This window comes from Macaca mulatta, chromosome 12 (assembly GCF_049350105.2).
Source record: "Macaca mulatta isolate MMU2019108-1 chromosome 12, T2T-MMU8v2.0, whole genome shotgun sequence".
NCBI lineage: Eukaryota > Metazoa > Chordata > Mammalia > Primates > Cercopithecidae > Macaca > Macaca mulatta.
This window is the reverse complement of record NC_133417.1, coordinates 142,770,596-142,789,170: the sequence shown is the minus strand read 5'-3', so window position 1 is coordinate 142,789,170 and position 18,575 is coordinate 142,770,596. Positions and strand designations below refer to the sequence as shown.

Below are 18,575 nucleotides of genomic sequence, written 5' to 3'. Positions count from 1 at the left end.
AGACTTTACTTTTTGCTTTGATTCTCTGGTCTGAATCCTTGTTTTGTTTATCTCCATTTTCTTTGCTCTGAAGACTTAATATTAACACATAAATCTGATGGGTCACTGAATTTTAAAAACTCCTCAGAGAATGAGAGAAAACTTTACCGCGAAGGTGTGGCTGGCCATTCCTTTCCTCCCGTTGGGGTTTCTCTGTGTCAGCGAGCCTCGGTACACTGATTTCCGATCAAAAGAATCATCATCTTTGCCTTTGGGGAAAACAGGGAGAGGGATGGTGCTTTATCAATCACATACCTAGCCCAAACAAGTGCCTAGGCCTCCTCAGACATTTAAAAGGTAGAATAAAAATGGACATATCCCCTTTTAAGAAGTTTCCACATCACATATTTTTAACAAGACATTTACATTTCAGGTTTCATGCAAATAAACAGTTTTGCCAACTTCTTTCTCCTTTGTTTTGGAGCAGGCATTAACGTTCCACCTCACTGTGGCCCCAGGAATCCTCACACTAATGAAACAGCAGAAAGGCCCGTTGCACTGCACTGGTATGCGGTCTCTGTCTTTTCTTTTTCCTTTTCTTTTTCTTTGAGACAACGTCTTGCTCTGTCACCCAGGCTGGAGTGCAGTGGCGCAATCTTAGCTCACTGCAACCTCCACCTCTGGGGTTCAAGTGATTCTCCTGCCTCAGCCTCCCAAGTAGCTGGGACTACAGGTGTGCACCACCATGCCTGGCTAATTTTTGTATTTTTTGGTAGAGACGCGGTTTCACCATGTTGGCCAGGCTGGTCTCGAACTCCTGACCTCAAGTGATCCGCTCGCCTTGGCCTCCTGAGATGCTGGGATTATAGGTGTGAGCCACCATACCCAGATTCCTTGCCTTTCCTTTGTGACATGGCAACAGCCCAAGGGGTCTCAGACTCTGACCCTCATCACCGGGGCCCCTCCTGGGGCCGTGGCTGTGTAACTGGGGGCATCTGGCCTCACATCCTGGTTGAGTGTTTGTGTTCAGGTGGCTGGTGCAGGCCCTTCTTCACTTTTGCATGTCTTCTGTGGCCTGCCTGACTGGAGCCAGTTGCCAGGGATCCTGAGAGCTGACTGTGTGCGCCTCTTCCTGACCCCACACTCGGTGACATCAGCTGGGAACTTGCGATCAGCCAGGGCGGGAGAATTTATGCCACAGAAACTGGCACATGCTACAAGCCAGGCCTTTGTCCCTTTCCTCTTTTGGGAGTTGGCTCAGCAGCATCCTCCTGTTGTGCTGTTCTCTCTGCAGGGTCATCTGGCCTGGCCTGCCGACCCTCCGTCCCTGCTCCAGGACTAACCTCTGTGGAGGGAATCACCTAACTTGAGGGATCATGACTCCTGAGGAGTGAAGTCACATGAGGCCCCACAGACCCTGGGATGGAGGACCAAGGACCTGCCAGTGTGTAGGGCTGGCCTCTGTAGACAGTGAAAAGCCCCCTTGGCCACCCTTGGCGGAGGGTGGTGATGATGGCTGGGAGAAACGTGAAGGTCAGGCCTCAACTTTGCCGTTCAGACCCCAAAATGCCTGTGGGCTATCAGGGGGCCGGGGGTGAGCTATTCTGGCCTTGGACTGGACATGAGTAAGGTCTCTGGATAGGACAGAGTCTACCCTTCACGAAACCATTCATACAGAGGATGCAAGGAATCGCCCTTTGTCCTCCTGCTACAAACATGAACCTCTCGGCTGGGCATGTGGCTCCCGCCTGTAATCTCAGCACTTTGGGAGGCCAAGGTGGGTGGATCACCTGACGTCAGGAGTTCGAGACCAGCCTGGCCAACATGGTGAAACCCTGTCTGTACTAAAAATACAAAATTAGCCAGGCATGGTCGTGGGCACTTGTAATCCCAGCTACTCAGGAGGCGGAGGCAGAAGAATCATTTGAACCCGGGAGGCGGAGGTTGCAGTGAGCAGAGATCACACCATTGCACTCCAGCCTAGGCCACAGAGTGAGACTCTGTCTCAACAAAACAAAACAAAACAAGAATCTCCACCTGGATTTCAGCCCACGAGACGTGCTGGAAACTCCCCTCAGAGCCAGCACGTGGATCTCCAGGAGCCCCTGCTGGCAGCTCCTTAGCAGGTCATCTCTGGCAAAGTCGCTCTCCTGGCTGGTGATCCTGAATCTGGGATTAGCCCCAAAGGGCCTTGGGCACCAGCTCTGTCCTAGGATTGACCAGAATGCGTGCTGGGAGCTCAGGGGGTGCAAAGAGCGATCTGGCATGGAGGTGGGTGGCTGACTGACCAAGGAGCGAGCTGACTGGAAAGAGGGATCAATGTGCTGGGTGTTGCAGGGAGGTGGTGGAGAGCCCCAGGGGAGAGGCTTCATACTTGGCTCCGGAGGACTTCATAGGACAGAGATGGGCAGGGAGGGGGCACACCCAGGCGTGGAGGCATGTGCTTGTGTGGCGCACTCTGAAACCAGCGTCTGCTTGTGTTGTTCCATGCATGGGAAGGAGGTGCATCCTTAGGTGGGTGTAGTAGGGGGCCGGCTGACTCCAGTGTGCGACAAATGGCCAAAGTCTGCAGGGCTATGCTAAGAAATCCCACTTCATTCTGCAGGCAGTTGAGAGCCAAGGATTGCTTGTGAGCAGAGGAGGGACACACACTGTCTGCTAGGACTGCAGCTGTGGCAGAGTTTGAATGATGGTGTGTGTGAGGACAAAGCTCAGAAAACAGGGACAACAGTCAATGCAACAATGCTTGGGGGCCTGAAACAGCTGGATAGCAGAGGGGCGGGGCCTGAAACAGCTCGACAGCAGAAGGACGGGGCTCTGAATGGGGAGAGGAGCTGCCAGCCTCCGGCAAGCAGTGGTTGGGTCACAGGTTGAGTGAATGAAATGAGCACACAGATACCCCAAGAGCCCGACCACATGCTGGGGAGGCCTCACATCCCATTAGTCCAGGACAAAGCTAATGTCCCTCTCACCACCAAGCCTTCAAGGAAGGCTAAATGATGACCCGTACTTTCTGTAAGAAGGCCAGAAACTGTGTACCATGTTAGGACAATTTATGTAGAAAAACATGGAAACACCACCACCATCACCACTGCCACCAGGGCCACCTTTGCACGCTTAAAGCAGCAAGTTCCAGCTGTCTGGAACACCAACGTGCTGGGTCCTGAGGGTGACCCGAGTGGCACTGGGAACGATTTTTGGGAGTCAGGACACGAGATATGTCCCACAGATTATGAAGAAACACACAGAGCTGCGACTGGTCATTTTCCTCCCTGGAGCTCATTTCCCAGGCTCATGGGGGTGCGGGGAGCAGAGGGCTCTTACCTTGATTTTTCAGGGAATTACTGAACTTTCTTCTCAGAAGATAGGGCGCAGCCATTGCCTAGAAGAAACAGAGTGTCTCCAGGCTTCATCCAATTGTGATGTTTAGGAATTGTGGACTAAGTTTTGATTTCTTATTGCTCTTCCAGCTTCTAATTAACCAGGCTCACTGTCTTCTGCTTTCTAGCAATATTTGAACTTTTAGCAACATAAGAATGGACATTTTCAATAAATTAAGCACTAAATGCCTGAAATAAGAAATGCTCAGCTTTGGGGGAGCTGCCACATTCGGGTGGTATGGCAGAAGGTGTATAAGTTTCTGTCCTGCAGGTCTGGTTCAGATCCCAGCACTACCCCCTTACCACTGTGTGACATGGGCAATTCATTCACTTCTTTTTTTTTTGAGACGGAGTCTCGCTCTGTCACCCAGGCTGGAGTGCAGTGGTGCGATCTTGGCTCACTGCAAGCTCCGCCTCCTCGGTTCATGCCATTCTCTTGTCTCAGCCTCCTGAGTAGCTGGGACTACAGGAGCCTGCCACCACACCCGGTTAATTTTGTTTTTGTATTTTTAGTAGAAATGGGGTTTCACCATGTTAGCCAGGCTGGTCTCCATCTCCTGACCTCGTGATCCGCCCGCCTCGGCCTTCCAAAGTGCTGGGATTACAGGTGTGAGCCACTGCACCCGGCTAATTCACTTCTTACCCTCTCTGAACCTTGGTCTCCTCCTCTGTAAAGTGGGCCTGTAGCTCTCTTTACAAGGACACTGGAAGATCAATTGTGTCTAATACGATTCCCGGGTCCCTGTGACTGTTGGTCCTCACACCTCTCCTCCTGTCTCTTTTCCAATTGATTACCTTGCTACGATGCGATAAGAAATCCATTCTCTGTTTGGCTTTTCAGGGAAGTGAAGAGACAGCCAAATGGCCTAATTCCCCTAGAAATTTCTCCTGGTGTCTGGCACCCTGGGATTTTGCCTGGCTGGGTTTGTGGGTGGCTCCCAGAGGTGCTGCAGAAGCTGGCAGGCTGCGCTTCTGGGGACAAAGGTGGAAGTGGCCCCCCCCCAGAGAAGAGTGTGGGTGTCAGGCATGGCCTGGGCTGAGACCCTGCTGTCACTTCCTGTCTGTGATCTGGATCAGGCTCACCCACTGCCCTGAGCTGGCTGGTTGGTTCATCAGTACAACAGGGTTAATAGCACTGCCTAGCCGCTGGGTGCTGTAAACATCATGTGGAAAGATGGACTTTTGAAAACACTGCATGTCACTGTGAGGAACTGCCAGGGTTGTGATGAGGAGTGGCTAGGTGTTCCTCGAGGCTCCCTGCGGCGCTGGGCTGCAGGGAGGGCCTGAAGCTGAAGCCCATTCCTCCTGGGGTGCTGGCCATGGCACCCCTCATCCTACTCCTAACCACTCCACCTGAACGCAGGGAGCTCCTCCCTCCCAGGCTGGCTCCGCCCTCTGTGCATTGCCATCTGTGGGTCCCGCTCACACCTCCGCAAGTCCTTGTGCCATTTTGAGCGCACTGGCTCCTGGGTGTTTCCACCTTCGGCAGCCAGCGCCTCGGTCTCCCAGATGGAGGCAGTCCCCAGGCCACTGGCCCGCTGTGCCTGTTCAGGGAAGGGCAGAAGTGCCTGGGAATGTGTGTGGCCCAGGGCCTGGCCCTTACTCAGGACTGACGGGTGTGGAAGGATAAGTGCTGGTGGCCTTGCTCCTACACGGAATTAACTCTGGGGTGTGAACTGCATGGTCTCCAGAGCCCCCAGGAGGACTGAGCCACAGTCAGCCTGTGTGGGTTTGCTTCGTGTTGGATGCTTGCTTCCTTCCTTTCCCGTCTCACTTTCCCACTACCCTTCTGGGCTTTCTTGGATTTTCAACAAATGCATCTACACAAACCCAGCTCAGTGTGTGCCACCGAGGAAGCCAACCCATGGGAGTTGCCACGGTGTTGTGGCAGCTGTGTGGGCACTGCAGCTGTGTGGGCGGCTTTGCAGACACAGGAGCTCCGCCACCCTGTGGACTTGCCACACTGCTGGAAAGGGGTGCAGTCTTCCGCCTTCATGCGGTGTCTGGGCTTGGATGGAGTAACACATACCTTGGCCTCACTTGAAGGGTCTGCATTTGGGTCCTCTGGTCTCTTGCCAAGTTTCCCAGCCACTCGAGGGAGAAATATCTAGAGGACAAAGAAGAAACTTTATGTTATTGTTTAACCTCTGTCCACAGGGAGGAGCATGGGCATGTGTCAGCTGGATGTAAGGATGGATGCTCTCTATGCACGCTTGGTCGGGGACGCTGGGACTGCACGGCCACCTCCAGTATGCCATTCCAGGGCTCTGGGACTAGGGCTGCCAGACTGTGCAAATTAAAAAGCAGCATACCCAGGGAGCTTGGAATTTCAGATTGTGAAAAGAAAATAAATCTTGGGACTCCAAAAACACTAAGCTAAAGGGAAATGTCAAGCTGGGAACTGCTTAGGGCAAACCTGCCTCCCATTCTATTCCAAGTCATCCCTCTGAAGATCACCTGCAGATCGGATTGCTTCCTCTCCCCTGTTGCTTAAGTAAAAACACAGACTCACTGAGCCAGACTAAATTGTGTATTCAGTGGAAGGCTGATCAAAAACTCAAAATAATGTAACCTTTTGCCTCTTATCTACTTATAACTGGGAAGCCCCCACTTACAAGTTGTCCCACCTTACTGGATCGAACCGAGGTACATCTTACACATACTGATGATGTCTCATGTCCCCCTAAGATGTATAAAAGCAAACTGTTCCCCCAACCACCTTGGCACAAGTCTTAGGACTTTCTGAGGCTGTGTCATGGGTGTGTCCTTAACTTTGGCAAAATAAACTTTCTCAATTGACTGAGACCTGTCTCAGATATTTTGCGTTCACAAGATCAACAGCTAATTTTTTTAGTGTAAGTCCCAAATGTTGCCTGGGGGCATACTTTTACTAGATTATTGTTGATCTGAAATTTAAAGCTAACTGGGCATCCTGTATTTTCCGTCATGACCCTGTCTGGGACTCTCCTAAGGACATCTTCCATTCTTTTGCCAAATGTCCTCATCAGGATGGTTTTGTCTGAAGATTCCTGATGGGGTCAGGAGAGGAGGATGTTGGTCTGACATGAGCAGCTCCTCTGATGTGAGTCTCCTGCGCCATCCCTTCTAGTCACATCCATCTTCACGTTGCAGCGGACTAAGGCTTTCAATAAGAGGCAATGTGATTCAGGTGGCTCCTTTTGGATTTCACACTGTGAGTGTGTGTGCCTTTCAGATCCTCAGAGCAGGGCTCAGAGTCCCCTCATAAAGAGCTTTTGGTAGAAACAACAAATAATAAACAAAAATGAACCCCAACAAAGGTACAGTTGAGTAACTGGCTATGAGGAAACTCGGGCCGAATGTTCACGGGAAGGGAGGTGAGGGGGCCAGGATCCTGCTGTCAGACCCCGGTGGCAGGTGTGCTGTGGGGAGGCCTCGGGGGGCACCAACTCAACTGAGGTTGCTGTGTCCCCCTCACTCACCACTATGCCCCGACTCACCACTGCCCCCACTCACCACTGTGCCCCCACTCACCACTGTGCCCCCACTCACCACTGTCCCCACTCACCACTGTCCCCACTCACCACTGTCCCCCCACTCACCACTGTCCCCACTCACCACTGTCCCCCCACTCACCACTGTCCCCCCACTCACCACTGTCCCCCTAAGGGAGGAGACCACCCCTCATATTGTCTTATGCCCAATTTCTGCCTCCAAAGAAAGAAGTAAAAACTAAAAGGCAGAAATGAAATCCACAGCCCAGTGCTGTGCCCTGAGCCTGGTTAAAGATAGACACCTGACCTAACCCGTTATGTTATCTATAGATTCCAGACATTGTATGGAAAAGCGTTGTGAAAATCCCTGTCCTGTTCTGTTCTGATCTGATTACCGGTGCATGCAGCCCCCAGTCATGTACCCCCTGCTTGCTCGATCGATCATGACCCTCTCATACGGAACCTCTTAGAGTTGTAAGCCCTTAAAAGGGACAGGAATTGCTCACTCGGGGAGCTCAGTTGTTGGATTCGTGAGTCCTGCCAAAGCTCCAAGCCGAATAAAGCCTTTCCTTCTTTAACTCGGTGTCTGAGGGGTTTTGTCTGTGGCTTGTCCTGCTATACCCCCAGTTACCACTGTCCCCCCCCACATACCACTGTGCCCCACTCACTATTGTCCCCCCACTCACCACTGTCCCCACTCACCACTCTCTCCCCACTCACCACTGTGCCCCACTCACCACTGTCCCCCCACTCACCACTGTCCCCCCACTCACCACTGTGCCCCCCACTCACCATTGTCCCCCCCACTCACCACTCTCCCCCCATTCACCACTCTCCCCCCACTCACCACTGTGCCCCACTCACCACTCTCCCCCCACTCACCACTGTCCCCCCCACTCACCACTGTTTCCCCACTCACCACTGCCCCCCCACTCACCACTGCTGCCCCCACTAACCACTGTGCCCCACTCACCACTGCCCCCCCACTCACCACTGTTCCCCCACTCACCACTGCCCCCCTACTCACCACTGCCCCCCCACTCACCACTGCTGCCCCCACTAACCACTGTGCCCCACTCACCACTGCCCCCCCCACTCACCACTGTTCCCCCACTCACCACTGTTCCCCTACTCACCATTGTTCCCCCACTCACCACTGCCCCCCCACTCACCACTGCCCCCCACTCACCACTGCTGCCTCCACTCACCACTGCCCCCCCACTCACCACTGCCACCCCACTCACCACTGTTCCCCCACTCACCACTGTCCCTCCCCACTCACCACTGTCCCCCCCACTCACCACTGTCCCCCCACTCACCACTGTCCCCCCACTCACCACTGTCCCTCCCCACTCACCACTGTGCCCCACTCACCACTGTCCCTCCCCACTCACCACTGTGCCCCACTCACCACTGTCCCTCCCCACTCACCACTGTCCCCCCCACTCACCACTGTCCCCCCCCACTTACCACCGTCCCCCCACTCACCACTGTGCCCCTACTCACCACTGTCCTTCCCCACTCACCACTGTCCCTCCCCACTCACCACTGTCCCCCCCCACTTACCACCATCCCCCCACTCACCACTGTGCCCCTACTCACCACTGTCCCTCCCCACTCACCACTGTCCCTCCCCACTCACCACTGTTCCCCCACTCACCACTGTTCCCCCACTCACCACTGTTCCCCCACTCACCACTGCCCCCCCACTCAACACTGCTGCCCCCACTCACCACTGCCCCCCCGCTCACCACTGCCGCCCCACTCACCACTGTTCCCCCACTCACCACTGTCCCTCCCCACTCACCGCTGTCCCCCCCACTCACCACTGTCCCCCCACTCACCACTGTCCCTCCCCACTCACCACTGTGCCCCACTCACCACTGTCCCTCCCACTCACCACTGTGCCCCACTCACCACTGTCCCTCCCCACTCACCACTGTCCCCCCCACTCACCACTGTCTCCCCCCACTTACCACCGTCCCCCCACTCACCACTGTGCCCCTACTCACCACTGTCCTTCCCCACTCACCACTGTCCCTCCCCACTCACCACTGTCCCCCCCCCACTTACCACCGTCCCCCCACTCACCACTGTGCCCCTACTCACCACTGTCCCTCCCCACTCACCACTGTCCCTCCCCACTCACCACTGTTCCCCCACTCACCACTGTTCCCCTACTCACCATTGTTCCCCCACTCACCACTGCCCCCCCACTCACCACTGCCCCCCCACTCACCACTGCTGCCCCCACTCACCACTGCCCCCCCACTCACCACTGCCGCCCCACTCACCACTGTTCCCCCACTCACCACTGTCCCTCCCCACTCACCGCTGTCCCCCCACTCACCACTGTCCCTCCCCACTCACCACTGTCCCCCCCTTACCACTGTCCCCCCACTCACCACTGTGCCCCACTCACCACTGTCCCCCCCACTTACCACCATCCCCCCACTCACCACTGTGCCCCTACTCACCACTGTGCCCCATTCACCACTGTCCCTCCCCACTCACCACTGTGCCCCACTCACCACTGTCCCTCCCCACTCACCACTGTCCCCCCCACTCACCAGTGTCCCCCCCCACTTACCACCGTCCCCCCACTCACCACTGTGCCCCTACTCACCACTGTCCTTCCCCACTCACCACTGTCCCTCCCCACTCACCACTGTCCCCCCCCACTTACCACCGTCCCCCACTCACCACTGTGCCCCTACTCACCACTGTCCCTCCCCACTCACCACTGTCCCTCCCCACTCACCACTGTCCCCCCCTTACCACTGTCCCCCCACTCACCACTGTGCCCCACTCACCACTGTCCCCCCCACTTACCACCATCCCCCCACTCACCATTGTGCCCCTACTCACCACTGTGCCCCACTCACCACCGTCCGCCCACTCACCACTGTGCCCCTACTCACCACTGTGCCCCACTCACCACTGTCCCTGCATTCACCACTGTCCCCCCACTTACCACCGTCCCCCCACTCACCACTGTGCCTCACTCACCACTGTCCCCCCCCACTTACCACCGTCCCCCCACTCACCACTGTGCCCCACTCACCGGGAGGTTTGACTTCCTTCGAGGCTTTCCCGAAGGCTTCACCGTGAGCCCCGCGGCCCTCAGGGCTGCAATCCTGGATTCGATGTCTGAAACCTGCGAGACGACAGCAGACAGACAGACGGCCCCTCAGACAGACGCTCGAGGTCCCGCCTCAAAGTCACGGACAGGAAGAGCAGCTGCCCCCAGCTCACTCCTGGAGCCAATTTTACTTGTGTTTTCCCTTAAGATTGGCGTCCCAGCCACATGCCCGTCTTGGTGGTCCCCTTGGCGTTTGTCTTCCATGGTTGGTGAGAAGGGGGTGTTCCTTGTGAGTCACCCAGGCAGGAGGAAGGCAGGATGGGGGGCGTTTTCTGGAGTCTCAGGGAGTCTGGCTCCCATGAGGGACTGGAGGAGGGGCCGTGACTGGCAAGGACAGTAGTGGCCACTCTTCACCTAGCAGTCGGCCACCCCCACTGGCATCATCCTTGCCCAGCCCCCCTTCCACTCCTCCCTCCCTAGGCCCCTCCTCCCACAGCAGCCAGGGGCAGCTTCTGGAAATTAGAACCAGGTCCCATCACCCCCTATTCAGATCCTTCCAGTGGCCCCCAGGGGCCTTTGCCGTCCACCCTCCTCACACTCTCCCTTCATCACTCTGACCCGGTCTCAGGGTTTCACGGGTAATCCCTGCACGCACCAAGCTCACCACCACCCCAGGGCTTTGGCACACGCTGCTGCCTCCACCCGGACTCCTGTCCCCTGGATTTGCCAGGTTGGCTTATTTTCCTAGTATCCCTCCTGACCACCTTATCTAAATCGCCCCGCCCCGAGCACTCTAGGGGCTCATCTTCACTGACTGTCTTAATCACACCTTTCATGAACCCAAAGGATCTTGTTTGTTTGTTTGCTGTTTATCTCCTTCCACTAAAAACAAGCTCCAGGAAGGCAGGGGCTTGGTCTAAGACATTCGCAGCTGGATCTTCTGTGACCTACACAATGTGGGCTACATTTATTTGCAAAGCAAGAAGGAAAACATGAAGGGAAAGTCCAGAGCCTGACTTGCTCCCCTTGAACAGCTCTAGGGGACATGCTCTTTGTCCTCAGGGAGTGACAGACACCTGCTGATGAGAAGGGAAGTGGAGGCGGGTCGTGGGGGCTGGCTGTCCCCACAGTCTGAGGGGCAGAACTTCTCCTCTCTGTAGGTCTCCAGGGAGGACAGAGCAGTGCCCAAGTCTCCTCGGCTGTCCCTGGGAGGCCTGAATGCTTTGGCTCTGCCCTTTGACTTTTGTGCACTATTGATAGGTTCCAGACCCAGATTCAAGCTCTGCAGCCACAACTCAGACTCACAGATGGCCCTCGGGATAGAGTCCAGTGCTGAGGTCTGGGGCTGTCCTAAATTCCAGGCCTGCTTCTAGGCCCCCATCCTGGGTCAGGGATTGTGTGTTCATCACCTTTTTCTTGGTGGAAACCCTGCCTGTACCTCACCAAGTTGAACAGGAAAAAGGGAAGGGGTGGAGGGCTCAGTGAATGGGTGGTGAGCCAGGTGAGTCCCACAGAAACCCCCAGGTTCATGCTTGGCCTTCAGAGCTGTGCATGCTGGGCCAATGGGGAGGGCTCAGTGTGAGCTGTCAGATGGTTAGAGCTGTCAGATTTTCAATGCTCGGGTGTGGTCACCATCTGTGTTTGCAGAACCCAGTGCTCCCCTGTGCCTTCCAGACTACCTCGCTCTCTGCCTGCTGGACTTCTGAGGCCGTCACTGCCACTCTGTCCTCCAGCTCCGACAGCTCCTCATCTGTGGTCCTGCTGTGCTGGACGGGGTCCCCAGGGCCCTGGGAGCTCTTTTCCTGTCTGTTGGTTTGATGGGCAGCCATGCTCACCTATGAAAGAGAAGGACGGAGGCTGACCGGCAGCAGGAGGGAGTGCGGGGTCTCACCCAGATGGGGATTCGCCATGACGTTGCTCTCCTCTCTGAATCCTGGGAGCTGGTTTCACAGCTGCAGAACCCATCAAGGGCCCTTGGTGTGCCCCTGTGGGTGGCTACCTCCCTGGGGAGGGCAGTGGCCAGCTGGGACTGTCCATCCCTGCCCCTACCTCTGCAGGGTCCTGCTGAGACCCCTGGGGGGTAGTCTCACCTCTGGGTCCGCCTGGGGGACAGCCCCAACTGATTTGCCCCTGTCAGGCTCTGCCTTTTCATCCTTGGCCTCCTCCTCCTCGGACGAGGTCCCCTGGTCACTGACGTTGCTGGTCAGCTCCTCCAGCTTCTTCCTCAGGGTCTCCTCCTCTACATCAGCCTCTGTGTGCACTCCAGCACCTAGACCCTGACAGAACAGGCCAGTGGGCTTGGATTCGGCTAGTCATCTGGAGCCGTGGAGCTCCAGGGCTGGCTCTGGGAGATGGGCCTGGGCCCAGCACACCTAGGGTTTCTGCTGAGCTCAGCTGCCTCCCTTCTCCATGCCGGCTTGTCCAATGTGCCCCACTGGGGCCCAGTCCGAGACCCCAGAAGCAGGCTCTGCAGGGCTGGGGGCTCCCAGGGAAAGCTGGCCACCACTCCTGGCTATCTAAGACCCACTGTTTTTTTCCCTTCTCATCCCTTCCGTTTAAGGGTGCCTCTTGTTTATTCCAGGCTGATGTCCTCACTCTAGGGATGGGGAGAGAGGGGTGTGGACTCACAGATCTCTGCCCACTCTCTCTCAGGGAAATACACAGACAGCCTTGGTCGGGTCCATCTCCAGGGGCTGGACTCTTCCCACGCTCTGGCCAAGGATTCATTTAGCAACTGCTGTGGGACACTCCTCTGTGGCACACGGCTCCTGATCACATAAAACCAGCCACTGGACTGCGAGTTCCCTTGTGGCTTCCCGTCAGACCGTGTGCCCTTCGGCAGGTCACTCAACCCCTCTGCATCACAGTTCCCTCAGCGTTAAAATGGTAGTGACAGCAGTATCTAACCTGCAAGTTCTCATACCAACTCAGTTCAATAATCTATATAAAGTCCTTAGAGGGTCTAGTTCCACTGGCCACCTTGTCTGTGGGCAGGAGGCAGGGAGGTTAAGGGCAGGCTTTGTCTGTTGTGGACGCTGGCCTTTCCTGAAGAGTTTTAGGCGCCAGCTCTCAGAAGGTAACAGAGTTATGTGATAAAAACACAAAATTATCCCAATTGCCTCTTACAGCTAACACTGTGCTAAGGTAGGTGATGAGATTTAAAGCGTCGCTCATTTTGGCTGAGGCAGCTCCACTCTTTAAAGCTTGCTTAGGCCAAGAACCTTGCTTAGGCCAAGAACCTTGCAGACATCCTGACTCCTCTTTTTCTCTCGTCCCAAATATCCATTCCTGTTGGCTTTGCCTTCACGAGGCCCCCAGGATCGGTCTGCCTCGCACCACCTTTGCTGCGATCTGGTTCGACCACCACCTTCTCCCAGCCGGCCCTGCTGTCTCACTCCCACCTCCACAACCTGTTCTCAGGAGGACGGCCAGAGCAACCCCTGTGCCCTCAGCCAGCTGTCTTCTGCTCAAGCCTCCCCATCCCTTCCACAGTAAAAAGCAGAGCCTGGACCATGGCCTGGGAGGCTCCATTCTGTCTGACTCTGCCACTACGTCCAGCTCCAGCCTCTGCTCCCCCGCCTGCCCCTGCCTTGCCCGTCTCGGCCAGGCTCTCTCCTGCAGTGGCTCCCTCCTTGGGACCTTAGGAGGGGCTGCAACACTTGATCTTAGATAGCCACACAGCGGCACCGCTGCCAGCTCTTTGGGCAAATCTCACGCTCAGTGGGGCGCCCTGACTGTCCTGGTTGAAATGCCACCCTCACCCCAAAGACTTTCTGCCTTGACTTATTTTTCTCTACCTTCCTCCACCTCCTGACCTGTGTTCCACTTGTTGGTTGGTGAAGGAAACCAAAATACACCACCCCAGAATAGACTTCTGGGACGTATTTCCAGCTGTTTATTCAGAGAAGTTGCAGATGGGATCGCTCAGAAAACCTGTCTTTGTGTGTGTGTGTGTGGGGTGGGAGGTGGATTTTGTCTGTGGAGGAAAGCTATAGGGGTGAGCTGAACACCAGACAGACGGGCTTTCTCTGAGACCCCCTCCAGCGATCTTAAGATGACACTGATGCCTGACACTGACACGTCAGATGGAGACGCTGCCAGCACGGGCTGCTGCCGATTCTTCGAGGGCAGCTCCTGGTTACCTGAGAGATTTTTACCTCCATAACCAGAAGCCCTTCCTCCCCTCCCCCTCCCATGACCTTGTCACCACTGCAACCCCTCAGGAAGCCCCAAGCCCCATCCGTCCTGTCGCCTTGGGTGTAAACCTCAGTCATCTGTCCCTGCTTCCAGTCCCACGTTCACGGGACCCCCGTGTTCATGTGCACGGTAACACGTCGTTGGCCTTTTCCCTGTGACCTGTCTGTGCTGAGTTCCCTTCAGCAGATGCAGGCCCTGCCCTTCTGGGGGAAACTTGATGTTCCTGCAGTTGCGTGTTTCCTGCCTCCCCTGAATGGAATGCAAACCCCACGAGGCCCGTGTTTTTGTTGACTTTGTTCATGGCCACCTTCCCACCGTCAGGGGCCGGCACTGGGAGCGGAGTGGCTCCCTGTGTCTCCCGACTCTTCCCAGTGATGAAGTCACACAAGTTAGCAACATGGCCAGGAAGACGGCGCCCATTCACTTGTCTGCCAGTGCACCTGTCCGTTCACTCAGCCATCCCACGTTCCGAGGGCTTTCCCCTGGCCCCATGAAGTCGACTTTGAAATGTGAGGTGTCGGCCGCCCAGAGATGCCACCTGGGGAATTTTAGTGCCGCCCTTCGTCCCTTCCTTTGGGAGCCGTCACCTCCACTGACACTGGAGGACTGGGAGGGAGGGAGGGCAGGCGCCTCCACCAGGAAGTTGCTCACAGCCCACGGTGCCCCTGGGTGGCATCGATCCCTCCCTCACCCATCAAGCTGAGGATATTAGGCACGATCATCTAATTTTCTATTTGGACGAAGCCTATTGAGACAGATCGACAGGGCTGGCTGCCTGGGGTCTCACAGACGAACACCAAGAGGATAATTAGATTCAGTCAATGAATAAGCCGTATGTTTGAGCCGGGATGCTTTTCCGTGAGGCTCCACTTTCCTGACAAAGCCCCCACATCACAGAGGCCCTCGGTGGAAAGATCGGGAGTGACATTCAGCCTGTAAACGCCACTGGGTCTGATATGAGCTGGACTTTGTCCCAGAGTGCACGGGGCTGAGCAACTGCAGAATCCCCGTGAGAAACGGAAGCCCAGCACCCATCAGGCGGGACGCAGCAGAGCGATGGGGTGTGGGGGTTGGAAGCTGGTGGATGCCCGGGAGAGGCAGGGATTGTCCTCACTTTGTAAGCCAGTAAATAAACTCTCACACACACACACACACACACAAACCTACACACACAACACATGCACACGTATACACATGTATGTATGGAAAACACATGACAACATACGTGTGTGACAAGGACCTGAACCAGCATGATGGGACACAGCCAGGGCGACTAACTCGTCCTTGTTTGCCAGGAATTTCCAGGTGCAAGCCCTGAGAGCCCCTAACAGGACACTGGCCACCCTAGATCCAGCCCCCTCAAGGTGGAGGGCTTGGCTGCCTCTCAGGTCCAGCTCCTTGACGGCCCAGAGGGCCATTCCTGCAAGCAGCGTCCCCTCGCGGGGAGTGTGTGGGCAGTGCAGGTCCCATGTGGAGTCTGTTACTTCTGACTTACTAGTCCCTGGGCTGAGATTTGTATGAGCAAAAGGCCAAAGCCGGGAGCTACCAGCAAGAGCCACGGCAATGGTGGCCGCCCTTTCCCTCTGCAAGGGTAACTCGTTTCTGGGTGGGCTGGAGTTAGGGCCAGGCAGGCTATCAGACAGCGGGTCCCAAGTGCTGCCGAGGGGTCAGCAGGGTGGGGAAGGAGTTGGGCAGGGAAGGGGTAAAGGAGGTGAGTGACAGATCTCCAGTGTCTACATGAGAGGCAGAGCTGAGGCCCGAGTGGAACCTGGGTCAGTGTATAGCAGGGGGCTGGGGGCGGCCTGGGGGCTGAATGGTTCGATATGGGCCATGGGGTCCGATGGGGCTCTGGAGCTTGTGTTGGGGCCACTCTGACTCCAGTGCAGGCGAGGGCCCTTCTAGAGGCATCCCGCGGGAAGCAACGCTCTCCCCAACCTCCCTGTGCTTTCAGCTGGTGCTCTCCAGCCAGTGATGGGCTGAGTCTCACTCATGAGAGCCTGGGCCTCAGTTTCTTCATCTATAAATGAGGGAAAGAAATGTCTACCTTGCAGGGGTACTGCAGGATTATATGAAATGATGGCACATGGTCAGTCTAGCCCTAGCCACCTCTAAAGCCTAGAGCACAGTAACCCATCCCCTTACAGATAAAGGCAGCTATGGTCCCTGCTGGACACATGGCATGTGGGCTGGGCCTGAATCTCCCTCCGCTCTGGCTGGGGTCAGAGCCTGTGCAGGCATAGCCCTTGGGGTCTAACTTGGGGCCTGTGTGCTCTGCTTCCCACTTGGTCTCATGTCCTCAGCCTGAGCTTCACCCAAATCTGTTTCTCCGGAGCCCTGGCCCCAACAAAAATGAGCAGCTGCAAACCTAGGGTGCTACAGGAGTGTCCTGTGGTAAATCATTCAAACTTAAAGCTGCGGGAGCTTCAAATGATTGGGAACCTTGAGAGCGATGTGGCTATGTGGCCTGAGTCAAGTAGCATGCAGCTTCAGTTTCTCCTTTTCCCTGCAGACGATTAGGAAAGACCGAGTGGCGCCAGAGATGAGACCTCTCTAAAGATCATTACCCCTACTCATGGAGTGTTAAAGCAATCTTCCCCGAATTAGTAAGCTGTAACCTATTGAATTGCTACAATGCAATTACGGGCCTTGTATGGAAAATGCTGCAACACTGAGAAACGTCTCTGTTTCTGCCTCTATAAGTGAAACTTTAAATTCTCCACTTTGGAGTGCTGACCCCTTTCTTTTGGAGTCTGCGTGGCCCAGAAGGCTATCCTCAAACTTTGTGGTCAAAGAAACTCAATACTTAATCATATTTTCTAAATCTCCTTATCTCGGTGCCCAGGTGCTAGATGTGTGGCTGTGACTCAGCTAGAATGGAGGACTGGGTCTCCCACTCCCTCTGCACCCCCGGCTGTCTGTCTGCCTGTCTCTCAGCCACAAAAGCACACACACACACACACACATGCATGCACACTCCTGCAGCAGGCCATGGTTTGTTTTACTTACTCCCCATCAGGTTGTCTTGGTGTGCTGCTCTGGTTTGAATGTGTCCCCTAAAGTTCACGTGTTGGGAACTCAATCCCCAGTGCAATAGTGTTGAGAGGTGGGACCTTCAAGAGGTGATTAGGTCATGAGGACTCTGCCTTCATGAATGGAATAATATCATTATTGAAAGAATGAATTTGTTATTCATTCCAGGGTGGTTGTTGTAAAAGCAAGTTCAGTTCCGTCTTGCTTTCTGTCTCTCCTGCCCTCTGTCACCATGTGCCATGTGGTGACACAGCAACAAGGCCCTCACCAGATGCCACCCCCGATCCTAGACTTCCCAGTCTCCAGAACCATGAGCCAAATACATTTCTGCTAATTATAAATTACCCAGTCTGTGGTATTTTGTTATAGCAGCATATAGCAGACTAAGCTGTGCTGATGATACATTCACAAACATGGTGTGGAAGGAGACTCCACCCTGCTTTGGTGCCTAGATCTCAGAGGCTGTAGGGCCAAGAAAGTTTCCTCTCATCTCCAGTTATGTCCCCTGGGAAGGCTGTTACACCTGTGTGCCCTCCAAGTTCTCTCTCATTCAAGCTCTGGGGATGAGGGGTGGTGGCAGGCCTGGATGGGACAGACGACTTCACTCAGGCTATGTGGTGGGAACCTCCTGACTCTCTGAGAACTGCACACAGAACTTAAGCTTACAAACAGAAAAATCTCAAAAAACTCTTCTCCCAAAAGCCCATGTCACACCTCAGCCTCCTTTAAGGAGCTGTGGGGGCCCTTTCTCCTTGCCCAGCCCCTGGTGTTACCTTGGCCAAGGGAGGCAAAACTGTGTTCTCCAGGTAGGTCAGCAGGTGTTCCACAGCTGAAATACGCTTATTCAGCTCAAAGATCTGTAGCAGAAGGAGAGAAACAGTGGGCAGAGGACCCAGCGCACTCCCACCAGCAAGACACTGGCACCCACCACCTCAGAAGCACCAAATTCCCAAGAAGTAGAAGGAGAGCTAAGGCCACCACCCATGACATGGCCTGGGAAGGTTAACTGTGAAACCCATTTCTGACACCACGAGTTCTGGAACACCAAGCAAAATGTTAGAGCAGAACCAAGAGCGGAGAGTAGGACAGTGAAAGTGGCAGGAGAGGAGCCGAGTCCAGCAGGACAAGGAGCTGAATCTGGAAGGTTGTGATGTTGTCATTAGTGTGGACAGCCACTGTCACTGCCGGTACTGAGCAGCACAGGAAGATATCAGTTAATCACGCTACAGTGATCAAACTAGCAAGAGCCTTGGGTCACTAGTAGGCTAGGAGGCAAGGCACTTCAGGTGACAACATAAAGGGACCAGAGGTACGACTTTCTCATCCCTTGAGTCACCAGACTCTTGAGTCACCCAAAGTCTATTAGCTCCCAGACTGAGACATGAGAAATCAATTTTCTAGTTATTTTCCTCGCTCAGCAGATGCATCTTTCCT

At 55.1% G+C, this 18,575-nt stretch overlaps 1 protein-coding gene across 9 annotated transcripts in view; it reads right to left on the bottom strand.

Annotated features, from left to right (window-relative positions):
* MLPH (melanophilin) overlaps positions 1–18,575 on the bottom strand; it is a 67,710-nt gene that overhangs the window by 1,388 nt on the left and 47,747 nt on the right. For 2 of the 9 annotated variants that reach the window (XM_077957995.1, XM_077957996.1), the window contains exons 9-15: positions 17,915–17,998; positions 12,005–12,190; positions 11,594–11,749; positions 9,897–9,989; positions 5,389–5,466; positions 3,304–3,361; positions 148–248 (exon numbers count right to left, since the gene is read on the bottom strand). In XM_077957995.1, the coding sequence (XP_077814121.1) occupies positions 148–248; positions 3,304–3,361; positions 5,389–5,466; positions 9,897–9,989; positions 11,594–11,749; positions 12,005–12,190; positions 17,915–17,998 (756 nt within the window). Of the gene's footprint in view, positions 1–147; positions 249–3,303; positions 3,362–5,388; positions 5,486–9,896; positions 9,990–11,593; positions 11,750–12,004; positions 12,191–17,914; positions 17,999–18,575 lie in introns of all 9 variants that reach the window. The other 7 variants (XR_013402254.1, XR_013402255.1, XM_077957997.1 and 4 more) reach the window with 4 other exon arrangements.